This window comes from Cydia fagiglandana, chromosome 1, assembly GCF_963556715.1.
Source record: "Cydia fagiglandana chromosome 1, ilCydFagi1.1, whole genome shotgun sequence".
Taxonomy (NCBI): Eukaryota; Metazoa; Arthropoda; class Insecta; order Lepidoptera; family Tortricidae; genus Cydia; species Cydia fagiglandana.
The window spans coordinates 3,139,698-3,161,465 of NC_085932.1; the positions used below are offsets into that span (position 1 = coordinate 3,139,698).

The following is a 21,768-nucleotide window of genomic DNA, read 5'->3' on the forward strand; positions in this document are numbered from 1 at the left end:
GTTGTCGCAAGAACAAATTTCCAACTCATTGGCTTGCTGTTTTTCCATCTGGAAGGTCGTGAAGCTAAACTGCTGGTGAGTTTTTGAATTTGTATCCCAGTTTAGCTGACTATATTGAAAAACAGTTTCTAACGGCTTTTGCCGTTCGAAATAAACATTTAAATTTAGTGTCCGTTAAACTATCTAGCAAATAAAAACGATCCGGAATAGTAATGTGTAAGTTTTCAAAGGCTGCCTGCGCGCACCGTGGCTATGCTAATGAAAATACTAAAACACATAATGTTAGAAAACACATCGAGCTGGTAAAGCGTGCACTTGTCACCATTAGAATTTAATTAATATTATACCTACATTAAGTCTCTTCTGAGTCTTATTACTTATTACTTTAAATCTTTGTGTGTCTATAATAACGGTTGAAATTAGGTATAACACTTAAATGGTGATGTGTGGAAGCATACCCTTCAGTTTTCAAGTGATTTGTGTTTTCGAATACGAAAGGATCGGATAGTTAATACGTGTTACGTAGAACCTACGTATTAAGGTAGAAGCTTATAGACGTGTAGGGTTTATCTGTCCAAGTATCTATCAGCAACTTGTCGGTTTATCCCGTTCCGGGTTAAATATAATATTGCAAAATTTTTTGGTAATAAACTTGCTGATAAATAACGTGTACCCGCTTAGGAGTCGACGAAGCCCCGCTTCGCGGGGCTTCTATTTCCGCTCTGAGGGACACAAGGTAACGAACAAACCTACATCGCAAGCATTGCACTTATTTTTGTGGAAAGTGAGTACTTCGGCAGTACGTAAACTTAAGTCTGACTAGATAAAGAGAGAGATTAGCATGGCTCTGCGCAAGAATGACATGGAAATCCTTAAGTATTTCACTCCTTATCTACCAATTTATATCTCTCCAACTAGGTCATTGATTTAAAAAAAAAAAAAAAATTGTTAAAATGTAGGTAGATAGGTATCTCTTTAAATAAATAACAGGTACTAACAGCTTAAAAGAACTCTTGCATGTAGTTGCTATATGTGCTTGTATTATTTTGGATTTGAATAACTTGATTATTCAATCTTTAAGCCTACCTACCTACCTACATAAATAGTACCTACACTTGTAAACGTTTTAAATAAAATCGGAAGCCTGTGACTTGAAAGGGCATTAACGATATGGGAATGTTTAGATTGATTCATTGACGAAGACGCATGGTTTGCTTCATAATTTCAAATTATATTCGCTAACGGTAGAGTTGAAGTTTAGTTATGGGTAAATCCTTTCCCCTTGTCGAGCGAAGAACTCGCAACTAAGGGAATATTACCCATAAACTTCATTTGAATGATATTCTTAAGCTATGTCTGTTATGGTTCCACCTGCGTAAGGTGTGCCTAAGAGAATATTCAGTCACAAACTAACGTCAAGTTATTTGTGATGAAACCAATATGTTGTGTACTTACCTATTTAAGCCTGCGCAAGGCTGCCATGTTTCCACCTGCGTAAGGTGTGCCAAAGAATCTTTGATTCATTCACAAACTGATATCAAGTTATTGATGATGATATTACAACCTATATAAGCCTGCGCAAGGCATGTCAGAAATTAAATGATATGGTCATAACACAGGCGAGCGAGTAGGCCACAATCATAAAAATATAACAAAGATGAATATGTAAATACCTCCTTTTGGACAAAGGACAAGTGAAAAGGGTTCTAACAAAATAATGTTCTGGGTAAAAATCAGTCGAAATAGGCCTCGTTATTCGAGGTTTCATTTTTGTTTACCAATCTATTTTAAGGGTCCCGGACACCCTATTGGCTAAACCCAAAATTGGACTAATTAACATTTCTAAAATTATAATATAATAGGTATAAAATAACCTAAGATTCCAGGCCTATCTCGACTCATTTTTATTTTAAAGATGAAAAAATCTTTGCACCCTAATATAAAATTGTGGTCTGGAGACGCTAAGCCTCATAACGTGGGTGGCATGGATAATACTAAGAGATTTAGTCACATAAATTCGACCATAAGCCCAGGCAGAATATTGATATTTAGAATAAGGTGTGGTCAATCCTCCAAGGTCCAGATAATCTGTGTACTCTAATTAAATCAGGCTCACTTAAGCTCACGACACAACATAGCTTACGTTTCAATTCTGAAATAAGCTATGTTTAATATCACTCATGGTGTGAAAATAAAATTACAAGAGCACAAACAGCCTGCTCAAGGTGTACAAAGGGTTCCGTTTAGCGGCCCTATGAATATCTAAAAAACCTTTGAAGTCTATGCCTGCTATGACAGACTAGAAATTAATATAAATTATATTTGCCTCGAGAGCACTAGTCTTTCAGTTACCATTTTTACAAGTACCTACCTATGTAGGTACACGACATAACCAAGGTTACCTATTTAATTATTATATCCCTGACTGGCATGGTATAGGAAAATTGTCATGTGCTGCACAAGCATGTTGGAAATAAAAATATACAAAACTGACCTAACGGGGCGTTTATGAATGCTTTATTTTACACCCTTATGTCTGCCTTGTGAACCTTGAGGATTCGAATCACCTTGATCGTAAGGGCTCATTTACACGATGCGAGAACTCGCATGCGAGTTTCATTACATTGCGGGTTTTGATCGGTCGATTGAATTGGACGTAACCTACAGTCCGGAATGTAACTTTAATCGCATGCGAGTTCGTGCGCCGTCTAAATCAGGCTTAAGTACTCCTATGCACAGATTAAGTTTATTTTAAACTTCCCATGCACTAATCTCAAGGGCACGTGCTTCTATGCACGGACCAAATATTGTTATCACTTAATTCACTTATCATTATTCGTCATAGTTTGATACTATACGTTTAACAAATGTACCCACCGTGGAATGTAATGTACCCAGTCATAAGGTTTTTAATAAACAGTGACTTAATGGTTTGCACGAACGATTCTAGTATAACTTCTGGGCGGTCACGTCTAGGGCATGACCCTCTAGTTCTCAATTTATACAAAATTATAGCATTGCGATACTGTTTGCTTTGCACAGGAGCAAGCCTTGCGAAAAGGCGAAGCTATTTTGAAAGGCGAGTAGGTACTTTTCAAAAATACATTGTAATATATATAAATATGGTTTTGTCGTGGAACAAGTACACCCAAACAAATGCAGTCATTTATTATAATATGTTGGCAAAACTCTGCAAAAGAGTTATATAGTCTGTCTGTACAGTGTAACTTGAAGGCATCAATGCACATGAATCTCTTGAAACATGGTGGATCAATTAATGTACACCCCGTCTGTGTCTTGCTCCTATTACCAAATCCACAAGTTAAGGACCTGAACCTATATATAGGTACCCTTCTTGCTCGAGACCTGTAAAAAATGTACACAATAATTTCATGCAGTCAAGTGTTGGAAAAGTAGGTCCACAGACTTAGCGATATCGTGAATATATATCCAAGAACTCTGTATATTGCCTCCCAGGAGGCGGGATGTTATTAGACTAACCTATAGTAGGTAGTAGGCCAGAGATATAGTATAGAAAAGTACACTGGCCCAAATTAAGTAATATTATATTTCAGAATATAAAATAATTTACAATCTTGCTATTATTGAAATATAAACAAGTAACAATTATCCTTAGTTCATAAGGAGGATAAGTATACCTAAATATCTAATAGATTCGACAAAGTGTTGATTCTAGCATTGGATAAAATAGCTCCCTCTTAAAGGGCCTCTGCGCTGTTGGCTTTGGGGCCACAGGCGCCCGGCAAATGGTAGGGTTTCCCACAGCAAATAATGTAAAATCACGAAATAAGCACATAAATTTGTATTTCGGTTAAAAGCACCTATGCGATGAGCTAGGGTTTCGAATTAAGTATCTGATTCCTTATAATTTACACACTGAATAGAGAAAACTGAATATTCAGAATTAAGCAATGTCTATGAATAGTTTACAGGAATTAAGCCACTTTAGCGGTCAGAACCAATAAAGTTTTAAGGCTTATGTCTACCAGGAGGCACCAGATAAAGTAAACCACTAAGAAACTACTCTTACTACATATATACAAATTTTTGAGTAAAATTAAGGTTATGGTAGCTAAACATGAATTTAATTAGAATGACTCTGCAAATATTATTGATAAAGTTCTGTAGCAATTCTACACAAGAACACCACAAAGCGTCATAACTAGTGCCACAGCGCAGTGAACACATGAGTGTTGTGGCTTAAGCTCTCATAGTAACCTTCACACTTTTAAGCAAGGTTTATTTATGTACACTGACTTGCGTTCTCGTTAGTAAAGCGTTTAAAAGGGTTAAATGCATTTTATAGCTATAACTATAACCTATAACCAAGTATATGGCTTACAGTCATTAAATAAATTTAGTGATTCCCTATGACATTTCAATAAGTACCTAATTTTATTAACTCTGTTTGTGGTGATAGTGATATAACGAATAATTAAAAGGGATTCTGGAAATAAGAAATGTCCTGTCCTTGTTATATTCCTGCAACTGCTTACTTTACTATTATAGATAATTATTATCAAATTTGATAATAATTGCGACTTATAAATAAAAACGACTCTAGTACTTTATTATTTTTATCTTTTCATACTTGAATTACATTACTCCTTATAACAGATGTGTATGCTCCTTGAAGAGTAGACTGACTTATCACATCTTCTTTTACCTAGTTTTCACATACATTTAAGTAATTAAGTATAGCACCCTTGTGGTGACTCACTTATTCTTTTTGAACATTTATAAGTACATTAAGTACATTAAGTACGTATATAAAATGTTAAGTTAGAATCATAATATAATGGAATATCAAATTGTATGCTTTACTAAATACCTCTCTCCTCACAGGTGTTAAAATAAAGGGTGTACTGCATAATTAATTAAACACTCATAATATAATAATATTACATATACATAATAAGTACACGTATAATCACATTGGCTTGGCGTCTTCCCACCACCAGGCGATAACAAACACGTCTCAATATTATTATTAGGTTCCGAATAGCGGTACAGTTGTTTAATGACAGCGTTTTACACAAAAATAAAACGCTAATTAAATAACTTACCCTATTCGGAACCTAAAGTTTTAATCCTGCCTGGTGTAAATATGTATAATTTTGAGACAATGAGTTGGAAATTTGTTCTTGCGACAACCGCCAAAAAGCAAACTGCTGTGTGGTGGGAGTGTGGGAGAGAGAGGGACGTATATGATAGAAAAGGACAATACGACCGTCAACAGTGTTGCCACTCTCAATATTATTATTAGGTTCCGAATAGGGTAAGTTATTTAATTAGCGTTTTATTTTTGTGTAAAACGCTGTCATAAAGGAGGTATATAGGTAGGTAAGGTAAGTTCCGTGTTGCTCGAAGAAGGTAAGAGCTCAGTAAGAGCATTACAACAAGAGCAGACAACAAAAAATAATTAAGCGGATGCGGTGATCAAAATTATACACAATCTTAATTCTTTTAACGCAGAAGTATAAAATGTCGTAGTGTAACCTACCTCGTACCTACTGTTTACGGCGAAAGTCTTGGTGCGCGGTCGGTGGTTGCGGACTGCGCCGACCACGTTGCTTAATGCACTAGTAGGTGGGCATTTTCATTTAACTTGTACTTTGAAGCGCGACTTAAGTCGTGTTTCAGTAACGTCTAACCGTTACATTCCTGACAAAATGTATGGGATTTTACATTGACCGTCAGTTTTGTAACGATTGCTAACCGGCCGTTAAAGGTGCACAGTTAAGTGAAAATGTCCAGGTACGAACAAGACTGTGAACAAGACTCATCTAACACCAGAATTTCTCCTTCAACCAAAACACACTCAATATATTTCTATTATCCTCATTCTTTCATAGAATACTAGTAAGTTATTTTTCATGCAGATAAGCAAAAAAATCCACATTTTTCTTATAAAATATTTATTACATAACCAATACAGATCACCATACTAAACACAGGTTGTCCCTGCGCGCTGCTAGGTACACTTTTGCCGGCGTCGGCGCCGCCGATATTTTCGACGATGTCGGCGTCAGCGGTGCGCGGGCGAAGCTCCATGGTGTCGTATGATTTGTCGCGCACGCGCACTGCGCTCTCCTCGTTGCTGCGCCAGTACAGGGACTCTATGGTTGCTAGGCACTGTGAAAGAATAAATCAATTTCATTATCTCGAATTGTATTTTATTATTCTCATAGTTCAACGTTCAACTGACATAAAGTACCTACTTATTTCTTATTTAATGTATATTTTTCGGCATTTGATCGATCGGTTGAATTTGGTACCTATAATCGGACCAATAAAAGTCTGCAGCGGATTTGATAGCCCACGCAGTGTGTTATGTATACTTACGTCATAATTTCATACAAATTTGACGTTTAAAATGACACTTGCACTTCGTGGGCTATCAGAATCACTGCATACTTTTTACGGTCTGACTATATATCAATTTTGTTGTTTATAAATACTTTTAATTACGATGGTGAACTATTGCGTTGATCCTGCTCACGTCTCCTCAACACCCTGTACAAGCTGTTAAATCGTTCACCAACGATTTAGGTAGTATAATTAAGTAGGTAAATTAATATTAAAATTCCTGACTCTTCATATAATATTAGTTCGACGGCATTAAATTAAAGTTTGTTATCATTCCATTACGCCGCAAGTTTGCCTGCGGGCCCAACTAAAGTTTAAGTAATGATGAACTAAACCTATCTACCGGTAGTTTCGGAACTCGAGTGCTTCAACTCATCTCATTACCTGCGCTCTACGATGTTCCTGCCGTTCTATAGCTGTTTGAATACTAATCAATCAGGCATATTCAGTTTTACTTAGGCTAAAGTACTTGTAATACGAAATATGTTTATACAAATCTCCTAATGTGTGCCTAAATAAGTTACAGATTTTTGATTAAACTAATTAAGTATTGGTTTTAAACGATTTCCAACTTTTTAATATAGGTGTAGGTACCTAATTTTATTTATCGCAGATTTTTTTAATGTCTCTTTCCAACGAATAAATTACGAGCTAGACGTGGCTATCTAGAAACTGAGTAAGTACGGTTTTTTATGTAATCAGAATCGTTAGCTCTATCAACCTCTTAGACGTTCGGATTTAACTGTTCGTCTTATAAAAGCACTAGGTATATCATTATGATTTTGACATATATGACACTCGCCTTGACTTTAAGGCCGTTGTTCTTGAAGTGGTCCTCAGTGACTCTGAAATCCAGCGGCAGCGTCACCGTCTCGAGCCCCTTGTGCGCGCGACTCGCCAAAGTGCCGAGCGTGGCGGGTGGCGCTGGCTCGCCGTTCACGTACCTACAAAATACACCAAAGATTGGGGGTTAAAATTATTTTTCGCTGTCTAATTTCTGTGCATTTGCACCGTCTATCAAGTACGTTAAAGAAGTCAAGTGTATCAGAAAATACCTATATTACGTATGTACGCACCAAGCCAACGTCGGTGCTGGGCGCGCCGCCCCCGCCGTGCACGACGTTTGCACGCGCTCGCCGGCGCGGTATCGCGACCGGAAGCCGGTTAGCATTGGACCGCTTTCCGGTAGCACTGGAAATTACAACCGACTATTCATTGGATACTTTCCTCTATTTAAAATAAAAAATATATATTTTGGTGAGTATGCTGATTCCTGTTCTGTTCTTATCCTTTACTACTGTGTAGGTACTCGTACTATTTAAATACACCTTCTTGTATTTAAACAATACGAGTACTGGCAAAGTATGGTATACAACAATACCAACGGGAAATAAAAAAAAAACAGTCGAAGCTTCGCAACTTTGCACCGTCCAGGAACTTCAAGAAAAAGTTTCAACAAAGTTAACAATGATACTTAATCTTGTCTTATTCTACTTGCACCCCGGCTTACGCCGTAAAATATTAAGATTCATCCACCGTCCGATATCATCTGGGACACTCAGTTAGAAACTTTCCCGCTTTCCTCCTTGCTTAACGAGTGGGCGAGTCGAACTTCGTACGTGACCAGCCAACCAGTGTAACTTGATATCATCATATGAGATGTTGGGCCAACCTCTACAAGCCTACGGGATATAAAGTTATGCGTTAGAGGGTCTTGTTTCACAGCATGGCTTGGTTTTACCTATAGACGTTTTGATGCCGAAGTCCCTTTTTCCACCATTTCGCTGACTTGATCTAGGTACTTATGAGCAATATTTAGCCGTATCTTAGACATTTGTTATTCTGAGCATTAGTCTCGTTTGAGATTGGAATATCACCCCTTGTCTTGGTTCTGAAAGATATTATCTCAGTAATTTTATTCTGTACCAACTTGAAATAAAGTTAGGCAAAAGTTTTGCTCGTAGCAAATGTGCAGGCAAAATGGATTAAATACTTAGTTCTTGGCTTAGTAGATAAATGACCATAAAATGTATGTACCTACCTACAGGCCCGTCTAAATGTACCTACAGGTTTTGAAATGGCTATGATTAATTAAATAAGTGTTTTAAAAAACAATCATTCCTGTTTGGTGACTGCTAATTTATTTGATAACAAAATTATCGCTGTATCCTGCTATTTTTGATTTAACTAAGATTTACCCCACACCTGACCTTATAAGATAAGCGGCAATATGACCAGTCCTATTTAGACAATCGGAAAATGTTTTATTAAGAACAAGTGTACTTATTGCGCCCTTTTTAGGGTTCCGTACCCAAAGGGTAAAACGGGACCCTATTACTAAGACTTCGCTGTCCGTCCGTCCGTCCGTCCGTCTGTCACCAGGCTGTATCTCACGAACCGTGATAGCTAGACAGTTGAAATTTTCACAGATTATGTATTTCTGTTGCCGCTATAACAACAAATACTAAAAACAGAATAAAATAAAGATTTAAATGGGGCTCCCATACAACAAACGTGATTTTTGACCAAAGTTAAGCAACGTCGGGCGGGGTCAGTACCTACTTGGATGGATGACCGTTTTTTTTTTGCTTTTTTTTGTTTTTTTTTTTTTGCATTGTGGTGCGGAACCCTTCGTGCGCGAGTCCGACTCGCACTTGCCCGGTTTTTTGGGAGTGTAAATACTTCATATCTCGAACGTAAGTATACAAGTAGGTAAACATGTCAAAGAAAGCAAGGGTCACACGCACTGTATCGTCCATACAGTTAATAAATGACACTTCGTAAACCCTATTGCAATGACGTAAGGTCTACCAATGGTCAGCAAGTCTTGTTGTTAGTGGATTTTCCCAGGACAATCGCGTGTCGGAAAATAAGTTTTCGGTCGGACGCAAGTTTCAAACTGGCGGGCTATTCAGGTAGGAGCCGTGGGGTAACATCACGTAGAACGTTAATTTGAATAGAATAGAAAAGAATTGATTTATTCGTAAACACAAACAATCGGTACAATACATTATATACAAGAAAACACAAAATAAGATTAAAGTGCCACGAAATGGCCAACAATTTGCTTGCTCCAAAGCTTCCTAAACCGTATGTTAAATTAGATAACTCGATCTATGATGTCGCGCTAAAGGCTAACAAAACACCCATACTTGTAGAACATGTAGAACTCACCAACGACAGTCATGTCGGCATGGTCGGACACGGTGGGGAAGAGCGGCCTCTCGCCGGACACCTAACAGCGGTAGCGGCCTCCTGTCTCCAGCTTGTCGGCCGGGCCTAGCGTCACGTTTGACCCCAGACTTATAGGACATACTCACCGACGACGGTCATGTAGGCGTGGTCGCACACGGTGAGGAAGAGGAGTCGCTCTCCAGACACCTCTCGCAATGGTAGCGGCCTTCTGTCTCCGGCTCGGCCGGGCCTAGCGTCACGTTTGACTCCAGACTTGTAGGACATACTCACCGACCACAGTCATATCGGCGTGGTCGGACACGGTAGGGAAGAGCGGCCTCTCGCCGGACACCTCACAGCGGTAGCGGCCTTCTGTCTCCAACTCGGCCGGGCCTAGTGTCACGTTTGAGCCCGACGAGTCAGATTTCTAAAACATACCAAGTTAGAGTAAGTTAAATTATACAGTTAAATGGGATAATTAATTATAAAAAAGTGTGGGAGAAACTGTGAAAAAGATTCAAAGCACACACTTTTGTCCTCAGCAATTTAACTTTTATTGCGTCGAACGCCCGAAAAACAATTTTCGTGCTCTCTTCAAACGGAAGTGTTCTCAAAATTTAATAGCTGGGACTTCCGTTGAACTTTGTTTATGTATACCGTAAGTCAAGCGAAAAACTCTATAATTATTATTTTCTTAAAGATATCCACATTATCCACTTGTATTAATGGTGTGGTAAAGGTGCTGGTAAATACCTACCTCAACATGGACCCCGGGCAGCGGGAACCGCCTCCTCGGCTCCGGGTCTCGTGGCACGTGCCGGAAGAACTCCTTGCCGTCCTTTATCAAACATTAGCGTATAAAACAATGATTTATCCTAACTGACAACAACAACTACACTTCTTGGCCTCTTAAACTATTGGCCAGTGCAGTGCGATTGGATATTGGATCTAGATTTACACATTGTATAGTTCACGGAATTAGACAGGCTCGGAATTAGATAGTGTACAAGTTAGACAAAGAACAGCAGCAGTAGCACGCGAGTGCTGCACACCAGCAGCAGCTCCTGTCTTGACGATCGGGTCAAGTCGGATCGGATCATGTTGCAAAGGTTTAAAAGTAGTCCCCCAGCATCCGCAACATACCTTGTACCACTTGACGGAGTAGAGCACGTCGTGCGGCCCGAGCTGCCAGTGGCACGCGAGTGCTGCGCGCGCGCCGCGCGCCACGTGCGCGGGCACGCGCAGTTCTAACAGCTGCAGCGAACACGCGCATTCTGTACACACCGATCGAGTCAAAATTTTTATGCACCATAAAGTTAGAAATACACAGAAAATGTAATACATACAGTTTAAGTAAGTTACCTACCTAGTTACTTAGTCTTAAACTGACGACCGTATCGTTAAAAACTTACCTACTGTAATCACATTACAATACTCAACTACCTGTATACTCGTATGCACCTACTTACATAAAATTTATAATGATAAAATAACATCGTTGTCGTTAAGAGTTAGACTCTTGTCGGTGTAGCTCTCTCCATTTGACTCTATCCATCAGGGCCGCCTCCTTGATTTCCTTATACGACATTACAGCTACCTTTTCTTTTATTTGTGTTATGTAGCTTATCCTCGGCCTTCCGGCCAAAATAACATAGCAGGGGTAAAATTATTTACGGTATGGTGTAGGTATAACAGATTACTACTGACTGATATTATATGTTACAATTGTTATATCCCTATGTTAAAATAAACGCCAACAATCAACGTAATTAAGCCTACTATATACTTACAAATGGAAAATTGAAACATTTGTCCCCTAGGGAGCTAATTTCCTGCAAGCAATTAGAAACAACCCCCGTCGTTAAGTGCGGCCAAGCATGAATAGGTATTACGCGTAAACAAAATAAACATTAGTGTAAATTGCGGAGAACAACGAATTAGAAGAAAGATAAGTCGGAATTAATGACCAAGGCAAAAATATAATAATTTCCGTATTAGCTTGAAAAAATATAAGGGTTTCGATTGTGCAGTTTTGGCTACAGAACTCTATAGCGCTGTATAAGTATAATACCTACTTTTGATGACGGAAAAACCGGGCAAGTGCGAGTTGGACTCGCGCACGAAGGGTTCCGTACCATAAAGCAAAAAAAAACGGATAAAAATGCATAAAGAAAACGGTCACCCATCCAAGTACTGACCACGCCCGACGTTGCTTAACTTTGCTCAAAAATCACGTTTGCTGTATGGGAGCCCCACTTAAATCTTTATTTTATTCTGTTTTTAGTATTTGTTGTTAAATAAATAATAAATAAATAATCATTTATTTCAGATCAAACAATCCATAGAATTTGTTAGTTGTCTTAAACTACATACCTAATAACTAGTGTTAGTATTAACATTATCACTAATTAACCTACACTACAGAGGAAATGCAGAACACACAGGTCGCCCAGTCAGAACCACCAGGTGCCTCCATATTCGACAGTCGAGTCTATCGGATAATACTTTCAGAACGCTGTTGGGACTACTTCTCGCTCGTTGCATTAAGGACGCTGAACGCTTACGCAAGATAGCATGGAATGGAACCCGTCAGTGCGCGCCTCTGCAAACATCATCGAAGCACTGCAGAACCGGGACAGCCCCAACAGCATTCTGAAAGCATTATTATATTGCACTCGGAGAGCATTTGCGGAACGCTGGGTGTATCTAACCCATAGGCTGCTCGTGTAGAATGTCTGACTGTAGGCTTTAAAGAGCGTTATTTTAACCTTGTCTGTACAGCGAGCGAACCTGCGTGCCAGCATATTCCCACGAACCGCCAAAGCTCTCCGCTCTCTCTCCATATCCATGTCATCTCTTAGGTCATCGGTGACAATGTGACCGAGATACTTAAAATGATACACCCTCTTGATTTCTTTCCCATCTAGCATGACTGAAGGAATTTCCTCAGGAATTTTTCTGCCCGCTTTAAAAATCATTAGCTCGCTCTTGGAGGGGTTATACTTCAGCCCATGGGCTTTCGCATACCTCTCACATATCCCAATTAGTTTCCTCAACGCACTGATCGATGGCGCCAGCAGCACCATATCGTCTGCGTAGCTTATATTGTTTATGAACACGCCGTCAATAGAGCAGCCGACATGGGCGCCGCTTAGCTCACCGATCAGAGCGTTAACATATACATTAAATAGCAAGGGAGACGTTAGACCGCCTTGTCTTACCCCACACTCCAGTTTATACGGCTCAGACAGTTGTTTGGCCCATCGTACACAGTTTGTTTGACTTCCGTACCAAAATTTCAACAACTGCACCAACTGACTCGACACGCCCATTGCCCCTAACTTTTTCCATAACAGATTGTATGAAACTAAGTCAAAGGCTTTGGACAAGTCGAGGAAGCACGCATAAACTGGAGTGTTTCTATCAGTATAGTAGCCGACAGTTTGCTTGAGGCACAGAATAGCACTCTCAGTTGATAAGCCCTTGCGAAAACCAAATTGAGCGTCATGCAATTTGACTTGTTCTTCTAAGTGTCTGTTAAGCAAACTGTCGAGTACCTTACCCACAACCGTTGCAAGAGAGATCGGCCTGTAGTTGCCTAAATCGGACGCATCACCTGTCTTGCTTTTTATAATGGGTACGACAAGTGTTTGTGTTAATTGCGGTGGCAGAAACGTATGCACAGTACAAAGTTTAAAAAACATACACAGTACCCGAGACAGATGCGGCCCCGCATGTTGCAAGTGTTCGATGCTTAGCCCATCATGCCCCGGCGATTTACCTCTCTTCATCGACTTAATCACCCAAGCTATGTCCTTCGCGCTAAATGTAAGAGGTTGGCCAGTACCATGACAGGGCTCCACATCAAACTGCTCATTATTTATTCTTGGCAAGGGAGAGTCTACCCTGAAATGCTTACAGAATAAATTGGCAATCTTTTGGGGATCACTTTCACCCTTCACACTTACAGGGAGACTAGGCTTAGGGTTGCATTTCTTTGTGTGCATCCAGAAGTCATGAAATTTACCATTGGAGTGATGTAAAGCAATTTTGTCCATTTTTTTATTGGTCCTCATTGTCTTGACACCACTTCAATCTAGATTTAAAATATTTTCTCGTGTCACACATTTCCTTGTGTGCATGGCCAGCCAAAGGTTTACCCACAAGAACCCAATTCTGGAATGCTTGCCTCGCACTTTTATGCGCACCACTTACAAACCTATTCCACCCTGTAATGTAATTCTTTTTTTTAACAGTTAAGCCCCCTCCAGACTATGCGCGTGAATCGCGGGCGAAGCCGCGAACGCGCATTAGTCTGGAGGGGGCTTTATAGCGGCAACTGAAATACATCATCTGTGAAAATTTCAACTGTCTAGCTATCACGGTTCTTGAGATACAGCCAGGTGACAGACAGACGGACGGACGGACGGACGGACGGACAGCGAAGTCTTAGTAATACGCCAAGCGCGCACCACGATTTTAATTTTTGCGACACGATTTTAGAATCGCGCTGTAATTTATCGCAGAAAATTCAGTGCGCGCACTGCGATGAAAATGTCGACGATTTGTCCATTCTCGACATGGATGTCGTACCAGTCGCTTGTCGTCAAACAATATGCAATCGCTGTATGACTGAGTATTTATACCACAAAGGTGATCTCCTTCTATTTCTATAATTAAACGGTCAACATCTAGCGTCTCATCTTGTAACTCCATTGGAGAAGCAGGTTCCGATATGTTGACGCTTGGAGAGCGAAATGCCGACTGAGGTCCCGGCTGCGATTTTATTATCGCAGTGAGCGCGGGTCCATACAGCTTCGTACGCTGCAATTCACTTTGCGACAATCGCGTCGCGCGCTGTCGCGGAAAAATGTAACAAATCACAATTTTAAAATCGCTGCGATTTATTTGTCGCATATGCGCGCACCACCATATAAACCCATACGTTACATTTCTGCGACTAAATTATCGCGCGACAAAAAATCGTGGTGCGCGCTTGGCTATAGGGTCCCGTTTTACCCTTTGGGTACGGAACCCTAAAAATAACAGGAAAATAATAAGTACATATATAATACAAGTTATTTTTTTAAACGGCCCATGTACTCTGGTACCTATATACTTATAGTGGTAGGTACTTACATATATTGTAATCCGTAGAATTAGATTTAAAATATCCAGTCATAAAGATAGGTAAGAAAAGGCAACAAAGACACAAAGTGGTCATAAATCAGTCGGCAACTAGGACAAAGAATAAATTAGTGTTTTCGTATGCATATGTAGGTCGTAGCTAATCTGGAGCGAGTACATTATGCGCCTAGGATGTCCTGGTCTGTTATCTGAGCTAATTTTAGAGCTGGACACACGTATGTTCTCTACGAGTACGTTCCATTCCTAAGTATATACAGTCAGCTGCGGAGAAATTTGACCCCCAGGCCCCAGCTCACAAACATCTAGGCAGGGGGTTTAAGGTTTAACTATCTTAGCAGATTACTGTACCTACATGAAATGCAAACTTGAATAAGCCCCGAATAATTCATTTTTTTATGTATTTGTCAAAATCCATCTTATTTCAGAATGCCGTTTTAAAATGAGAACGTAACTTAGATTGTATGGCGGCGGTGGCTAGATTCGTGTGTCTGTTAATCAATAGTTTATAAATTCGATATTTGGTGATTAGAACACAGTTTCCATTAGATACACAGGTTGGCTACAAAATAACTGCATTCCCGTTGCCAGGGAGGTTTTGGGATTATAATACTGAGCCACTTTTAAGGCCGAGCCACACCGGCTTGCGTGTGCGTGACGTGCGCGTGTGCGTGCGCTAAAATGTTGGAGCCGCACACGCACACGTCACGCAAGCGGTGTGCCATCTCTCATAAGGATCTGTATACTACAACTCCGCACGCGCACGTGCACGTCACGCACACGCAGCCGGTGTGCACAGGCCTTTACTATGAACCAAGCCCGAAATCGTGAAACAAGGCAATGGCTGGTTCAACATTTTCTATGGGAAGTTAATATTTTGTTTACGATTTCGTGGTTGGTCCCATAGTAAAAGTTGCTCAGTATAATCTCAAAACCTCCATGGCAACGGGAATGCAATTATTTTTTTGCCACCGTGTATATTAGTGAGAATAAATGTCTGAACAGCTGAACAGGAACACGGCAATTCTCAAAGCACTGCATGGGTACTTCCTTACCCAATCTGATTAAGATTAGCCTGATTATCGGCCTAACGGTTGATCAAAGGCCTCCGGAGTGGATCAAGCCAAATTAAGCGGTCTCAATTATTAACCGATGTTGCCAGCGCTGTCCGCTCTAATTGGTCTCATAGGAGGCTGCTGCAGACGCCATTGAGTTTAGATTAAGCTAAACTAATACGTCATCATCATCATCATCTCAGCCATAAGACGTCCACTGCTGAACATAGGCCTCCCCCTTGGACCTCCATTCGTACCGGTTGGAAGCCACCCGCATCCAGCGTCTTCCGGCGGCTTTAACAAGGTCGTCCGTCCATCTTGTGGGTGGACGTCCTACGCTGCGTTTGCTAGTCCGTGGTCTCCACTCGAGCACTTTTCGACCCCATCGGCCATCTTCTCTGCGCGCAATGTGGCCTGCCCATTGCCACTTCAGCTTGCTAATCCGGTGAGCTATGTCGGTGACTTTAGTTCGTCTACGGATCTCCTCATTTCTGATTCGATCACGCAGAGAAACTCCGAGCATAGCCCTCTCCATAGCTCGTTGAGCGACTTTGAATTTTGAGATGAGGCCGATAGTGAAAGACCACGTTTCGGAGCCGTAAGTCATCGCTGGTAACACACTACTGGTGCTGGTAACTAATACGTACATGCATACATATAGCCACAACGTACGGCTTAGCAACCGACTATCTAATCTAAGCTAGGTACCGTAGTAGCCGTACTGTACAGTCAAGGTATTAAATATTGACACGGATTAAGTACCAAAAATATGTACACACATATGTAGAATGTTAAGACGAAACAGGAGCTGAGATTTAAATATTTTAGGTAAAAATACCCGTCTCGCTAACGGAAGCGGCTCGCTAAAACTAGTGTACCTAAGGACAAGGCGAAAAATTATGCGTAAAAATCTCAAAAATCGAGGTTTCGTACTCGACTGTTTCCTCCTCCAAAACTTAACCAATCGTAACCAAATTTGGAATTCTAAATGATTATAAAATTATCTGTATCAGATGGTTTTGCTTTTTTGGCTAATTGATATCAGTTTTGAATACCACGCCTCTCATTGCGGCATAGTCAATTAGGCCATTTTGGCCATTTTAGAAAGGGCTCTAGCGCCTTAAAAAACAAAAAATATCAAAAAAAGCTAAACGGTCCGACAGAGATATTGACAATATTCTCAATGTGTAAATGACAATCTGTGTTGAAAAAATAATTGCTCTAGCTTCAAAACCCACGGAGGAAACAGTCGTGTACGTTTTTATGGAGAAATGACCACTTCTGTTGTCTCTTAATGTAAGGTAACGCCCGCTTAAAAAAATGTTATAATTAACTAACCACAATTAAATCACAAGAAAACCTATAATAAGTGTGATTACGGAACTCTTGGGACGCGAAAACCCGCAGTTGGCCGGTTTTTGTTTTCCAACCGACAGAACTAAGTAGCAAAACCATGCAATTAAAAACTACCTATTACCATTAACAAGCGACAATTAGGTCTTTTGCTTAGCCTGAGAACGTTTCGGCGTACCCATAGATACAGTCGCCATGAGATATATCGGAGCGGTTAACGTGCTCACAAATATCTGAACACGCCTCTATTGTCAAGGCGCTTTTAGTGCATGTTTACATTTTTTGAGCATCTCGGCCGCTCCTATATATGTGATGGCGACTGTACCCTCGCGTGCGAAACATTGCCGGTCGAATGACACTTCCTACTTGTCTGTAATGTTGCGTGATTGCCGTGTCATTAGGGCTAGGGCAGGGTAAGGACTTTCTTTCTATTCTTTTCTTTTTTAGGGTTCCGTACCCAAAGGGTAAAACGGGACCCTATTACTAAGACTTCGCTGTCCGTCCGTCCGTCCGTCCGTCTGTCACCAGGCTGTATCTCACGAACCGTGATAGACAGTTGAAATTTTCACAAATGATGTATTTCTGTTGCCGCTATAACAACAAATACTAAAAACAGAATAAAATAAAGATTTAAATGGGGCTCCCATACAACAAACGTGATTTTTGACCAAAGTTAAGCAACGTCGGGAGTGGTCAGTACTTGGATGGGTGACCGTTTTGTTTTGCTTTATTTTTTGTGTTTTTTTTTGCATTATGGTACGGAACCCTTCGTGCGCGAGTCCGACTCGAACTTGCCCGGTTTTATTTAGTAGTGGGGTATAATTTACTCACCGACTGTGAAAGCGAGCGCGACGAAGAGGCAGGAACGCGCCGCCATGGCTCATTCACAAGACTCCACCGTCCATTGTGGGGCAGTTCACATAGCGCCTGTCAAAATAGATAATGATTGTGTCTAATTATTGTCAATTTACTTTGAACGACGCAAAAGGCCCATCGAGTCGCATTGACACAATAATTTTAAAAGTTATCGCTTTCGCTACTTTCGTCCTGAGAACTTCCTTTTGATATGAAAAATTAGGAGAGTCAGTCCATGAAAAGTCTGCAGCGGATTTTACCACGCAGTGCACGTGTTATTCTAAACGTCAAACTTCCATGAAATTATGACGTATAAATGACACTTGCACTGCGTGGACTATCAAATCCGCTGCAAACTTTTCTTAGTCCGACTCTACGGTCAATACGGTGGCATACGGCTAAGTGTGGCAAGCCTACACATTGGGGCTTATTTACACATCGATAAAATGAATACCTAATGTTTATTGCGAGTTCATACATTTGCAGCTGCATTAAACACTATAATTATGACGTTCCACGGCAAAAGGTACCTTATGGCGGCTGGCGCTTACGTCGCATAGCGTCGCAATAATATTGGAGCAACGTTAATAATAGCGTAAGCACCAACCGCCATAAGGTACCATTACTCGTGGGACGTCACAATTAATAATTAATCCATGTGCAAACAGGCCCCAATGTAAAAACCAGCCACACATCAGCCACACTTAGGTACTTACCTGTATTGACCTTAGTTACATTTTATACTGAATTAGTTAAAACCTGAGAATAGTTGCTTATTATATCCATATCCATAATAAGTAAAATCCGAAAAAAATACTAGGCACAGATAAATAATAGGATATCTATTTACAAAACTAATGTAGTTTTTTTACTACATTTTTTCATAACCTGTCTAAGTAAACAATAACCTGTTCAAAGTTCGACTAGCCCGGTTATTTATTTTATAGTTCGTTTTTTTAGCATTAGAAAGAACCCCACAGAAGCAAGCGTGCAGTTTTTATAAGGCTCTTTTTAATTGTTATTAATTATTGAATTATCTAATGTAGCATGGTTAATACATATAATTTACTTCAAATTATTACCGCTAAAAGTGCCGGATTTGGAACCACAAGCTTACTTCTGCGAAGTTCTTTCTAATGCTAAAAAAAACGAACTATAGACCGAGCCGGGGCCGGGCCGGAGCTTCCAGCCCTTTGTTTTCTATGGGAAGCCCCACGTGATCACCGATCAACCGTCATAGAAAAATTTAGGGTCACGTTGTGTACCTATTAATTTCACTCAAAAGAAAAGCAAACGAAGATAGCGGCAATAATAATTCTAACGTGCCGAACCTTTGTTTCGCTAATTTTACGGCACTAACGCGAGGTTTTAAGTTTCAAACACTAACCAAGTTTATGAGTAGCGTCATCAGTCACAACTCACAACACATTTCGATACACATTTTGTGTTCCAGTTATAATTTATAAATAAGTAAATCTTCTGTTTTAATTATAAGTATTTATTATTCAACTATAGAAGCTATAAGTATATAAAGTTGCCTACTTTATAATAAAATTAACCCTAAACTAATCTATTAATCTAAATTAAAAAAAAGTCTAAATAAGGCGCCCAACATTGTGCCAAAGATGTTGGCAGCGCTGAATGGCAATACTAATGTGCAGCGAGAGAAAGCTGCCAGCTCTCTGATTACCGGTAATATCGACGAGCTTTTTTCACAGTTATTTAAAAATAACATGTGCGCTTGGACCCTACGGCCCCAGTGTCTCGAGACCAAATCCCACGAAATGGTAGGTATTGGTGACCGAGAAAGCTTTTGCTTTCAGCCGCCTCGGCTGCTGCCCCACAGCCGGTCGATGATCTTGGTAGATGGGACGGTGCCAGTGTATATAGGTATCAGTGGCGGCGCGTCCATAAAAGCAGATTCCCTACGGCTTGCCTGTTTTTGGACATTGGAGCAGAGTTGTAAAGGAAATATGTAAGCCAAATTAGCCCCGGGTTGCCTATGGATATGTTTGACGCGCCGCCACTGGTGGCCAGACAATACAGTTCGCCCGACAGTGCGCAAACTTACGTGGCAAGATTGATTGAACACATTAACTACTTACCTAAACTTCGAATATGTTGTACATCAACAATCATGTGTGTTGTAAGTACGTATAATCACCTAAAGTAGGTAATATCAGACATATATATAACTCCGTATAAGATAAATAAAAATCTAAGAAAAAAACGTGCCTCGGAAATCAAGAAAAAGTCATTCTTAGTATACTAAGAAACATTTGGGGACAATCTTACACAGATCGACCTAGACCGAAAATAAGCAAAGCTTGTACTATGAGTAGTAGGCGACGATATACCTACATACTTAGTTACATCCATAACTCAGGACCGTTCGTGATAAAGACACAATGAATACCCTGACCGGGATTCGAACCCGGGACCTCCTGCTTGGACACTACCGACTAGGCTAGAAGATCATTAATGTGTTTAACTTATAGCCACAGAAACTGAAAAACAAATAACCTACCTATGTGCCTATAAATAAAGCTTATTTTTTCAGCATACAACTGAACTTATATTTCATAAATTTCCACTATATACTTGTTCACTCATAAAAAAACAACTAACCCCGCTACATAATATCAAAAAGCAAAACCGATTCGAAAAACGAAACACACTTCACTAACGCGCACTCATGAAATACCAGCGTTTCAGAACCCTCAAGTTATTAGAGAAAAAAGTTTCAGAACGGTTCCCGGGTTCGAAACGAGAGTTTAAATTCAAACGTGGAATGCGTGGCGCCGAGCCGAGCGCCCCTACCCAACTATCACCGTGCGGGCTCTTGCTTGGGAAACTTTAACTTGAAAACTGTCATAGTATGTATGTACCCATGTTCTAAGCTTATTTAAAAGTAGGCCACGTCAAATTATAGCGTTGTATATGGAGAGTTACTTAATCAGAATGGGAATGTAATGGTCAACTGTTAGAATATTTTTAACAGCATTTAACATTAAATACCCCCGACATAATTCGAGCGTCATCATCTATTGAGCTGAAAACTATTTGACGAAAATCGTTTCATCCGATGGGAGTTGGGAACTACATTGGGAAACTACCTAGGAACTTTGTCCAAGTTTGTTTCTTAAAAAATATAAGTTACCTTTAAGTATGTAATGATAGAATTGTATCAATAGCCTACCTACACATAAGCAGAATTTAAAGGGGAATTTTGAAACGCGGTTGCGACATCATAGCTCAAGCGCCCCAAATCAAAATCCCTGGATCTGCTACTGTGTACTGACTGAAGGAAAAAATCGACTTGTTTTATTGACAAATTGTGACACGGCTACTGATTTGATTGACTGATTTGGCGATGTCACCCGCAAGGTGACACATGCTAATTGAATGCTGACATATGGCGTGTGGTTACGTTACTCCCCAGGCCCCTGTTTCACCACGGTGACAGGTGCGACAATTCGGCAAATGTCACTGTTGCTAACGTCACAGGCATCCATGGGCTACGGTTACCACTTACCATCGGGCGGGCCGTGTTCCTGTTTGCCACCATCATTGTATTATTAAAAAAAACTTTATTATAGTTATGGGCAAAAAACAGATATTTCTCTTGTGAAGTTTATGATGATGATGATGACAATTGTCACAAGATTTAAAGGAACCTTCGGTAATTCTTGACAAGAAATGAGTTCTGTGTCGCAATTTCATGACAATTGCCGTGTTTCTTGTGACAATTGTCATAGCTTCGCAAAATAAGTATTTATATTTACTGGCGATATAA

General features: G+C 40.2%; 1 protein-coding gene across 1 annotated transcript; it reads right to left on the reverse strand.

The window, feature by feature from the left end:
* Nucleotides 1–5,928: 5,928 nt before the first annotated feature.
* LOC134670202 (cell adhesion molecule 3-like) lies at nt 5,929–20,782 on the reverse strand. The gene is made up of 8 exons (XM_063527915.1): nt 20,500–20,782; nt 17,949–18,044; nt 10,708–10,838; nt 10,322–10,402; nt 9,856–9,991; nt 7,467–7,581; nt 7,193–7,334; nt 5,929–6,156 (listed from the first exon to the last, which is right to left on the reverse strand). Exons 2-8 carry the CDS (start codon nt 17,992–17,994, stop codon nt 5,929–5,931), a joined length of 879 nt encoding a protein of 292 aa, XP_063383985.1. The 5' UTR covers nt 17,995–18,044; nt 20,500–20,782.
* Between the last annotated feature and the right edge of the window lie 986 nt (nt 20,783–21,768).

Bases quoted from the DNA above. Each gene is read 5' to 3' on its own strand.
- LOC134670202 (XM_063527915.1), bottom strand. From the start codon at position 17,994: ATGGCGGCGCGTTCCTGCCTCTTCGTCGCGCTCGCTTTCACAGTCG. The intron at 10,403-10,707 runs GTATGTTGCGGA...TGTTTGATAAAG, and splicing joins ACTCCGTCAAGTGGTACAAG to GACGGCAAGGAGTTCTTCCG. The intron at 7,335-7,466 runs GTGCGTACATAC...TGTATTTTGTAG, and splicing joins CCAGCACCGACGTTGGCTTG to GTACGTGAACGGCGAGCCAG.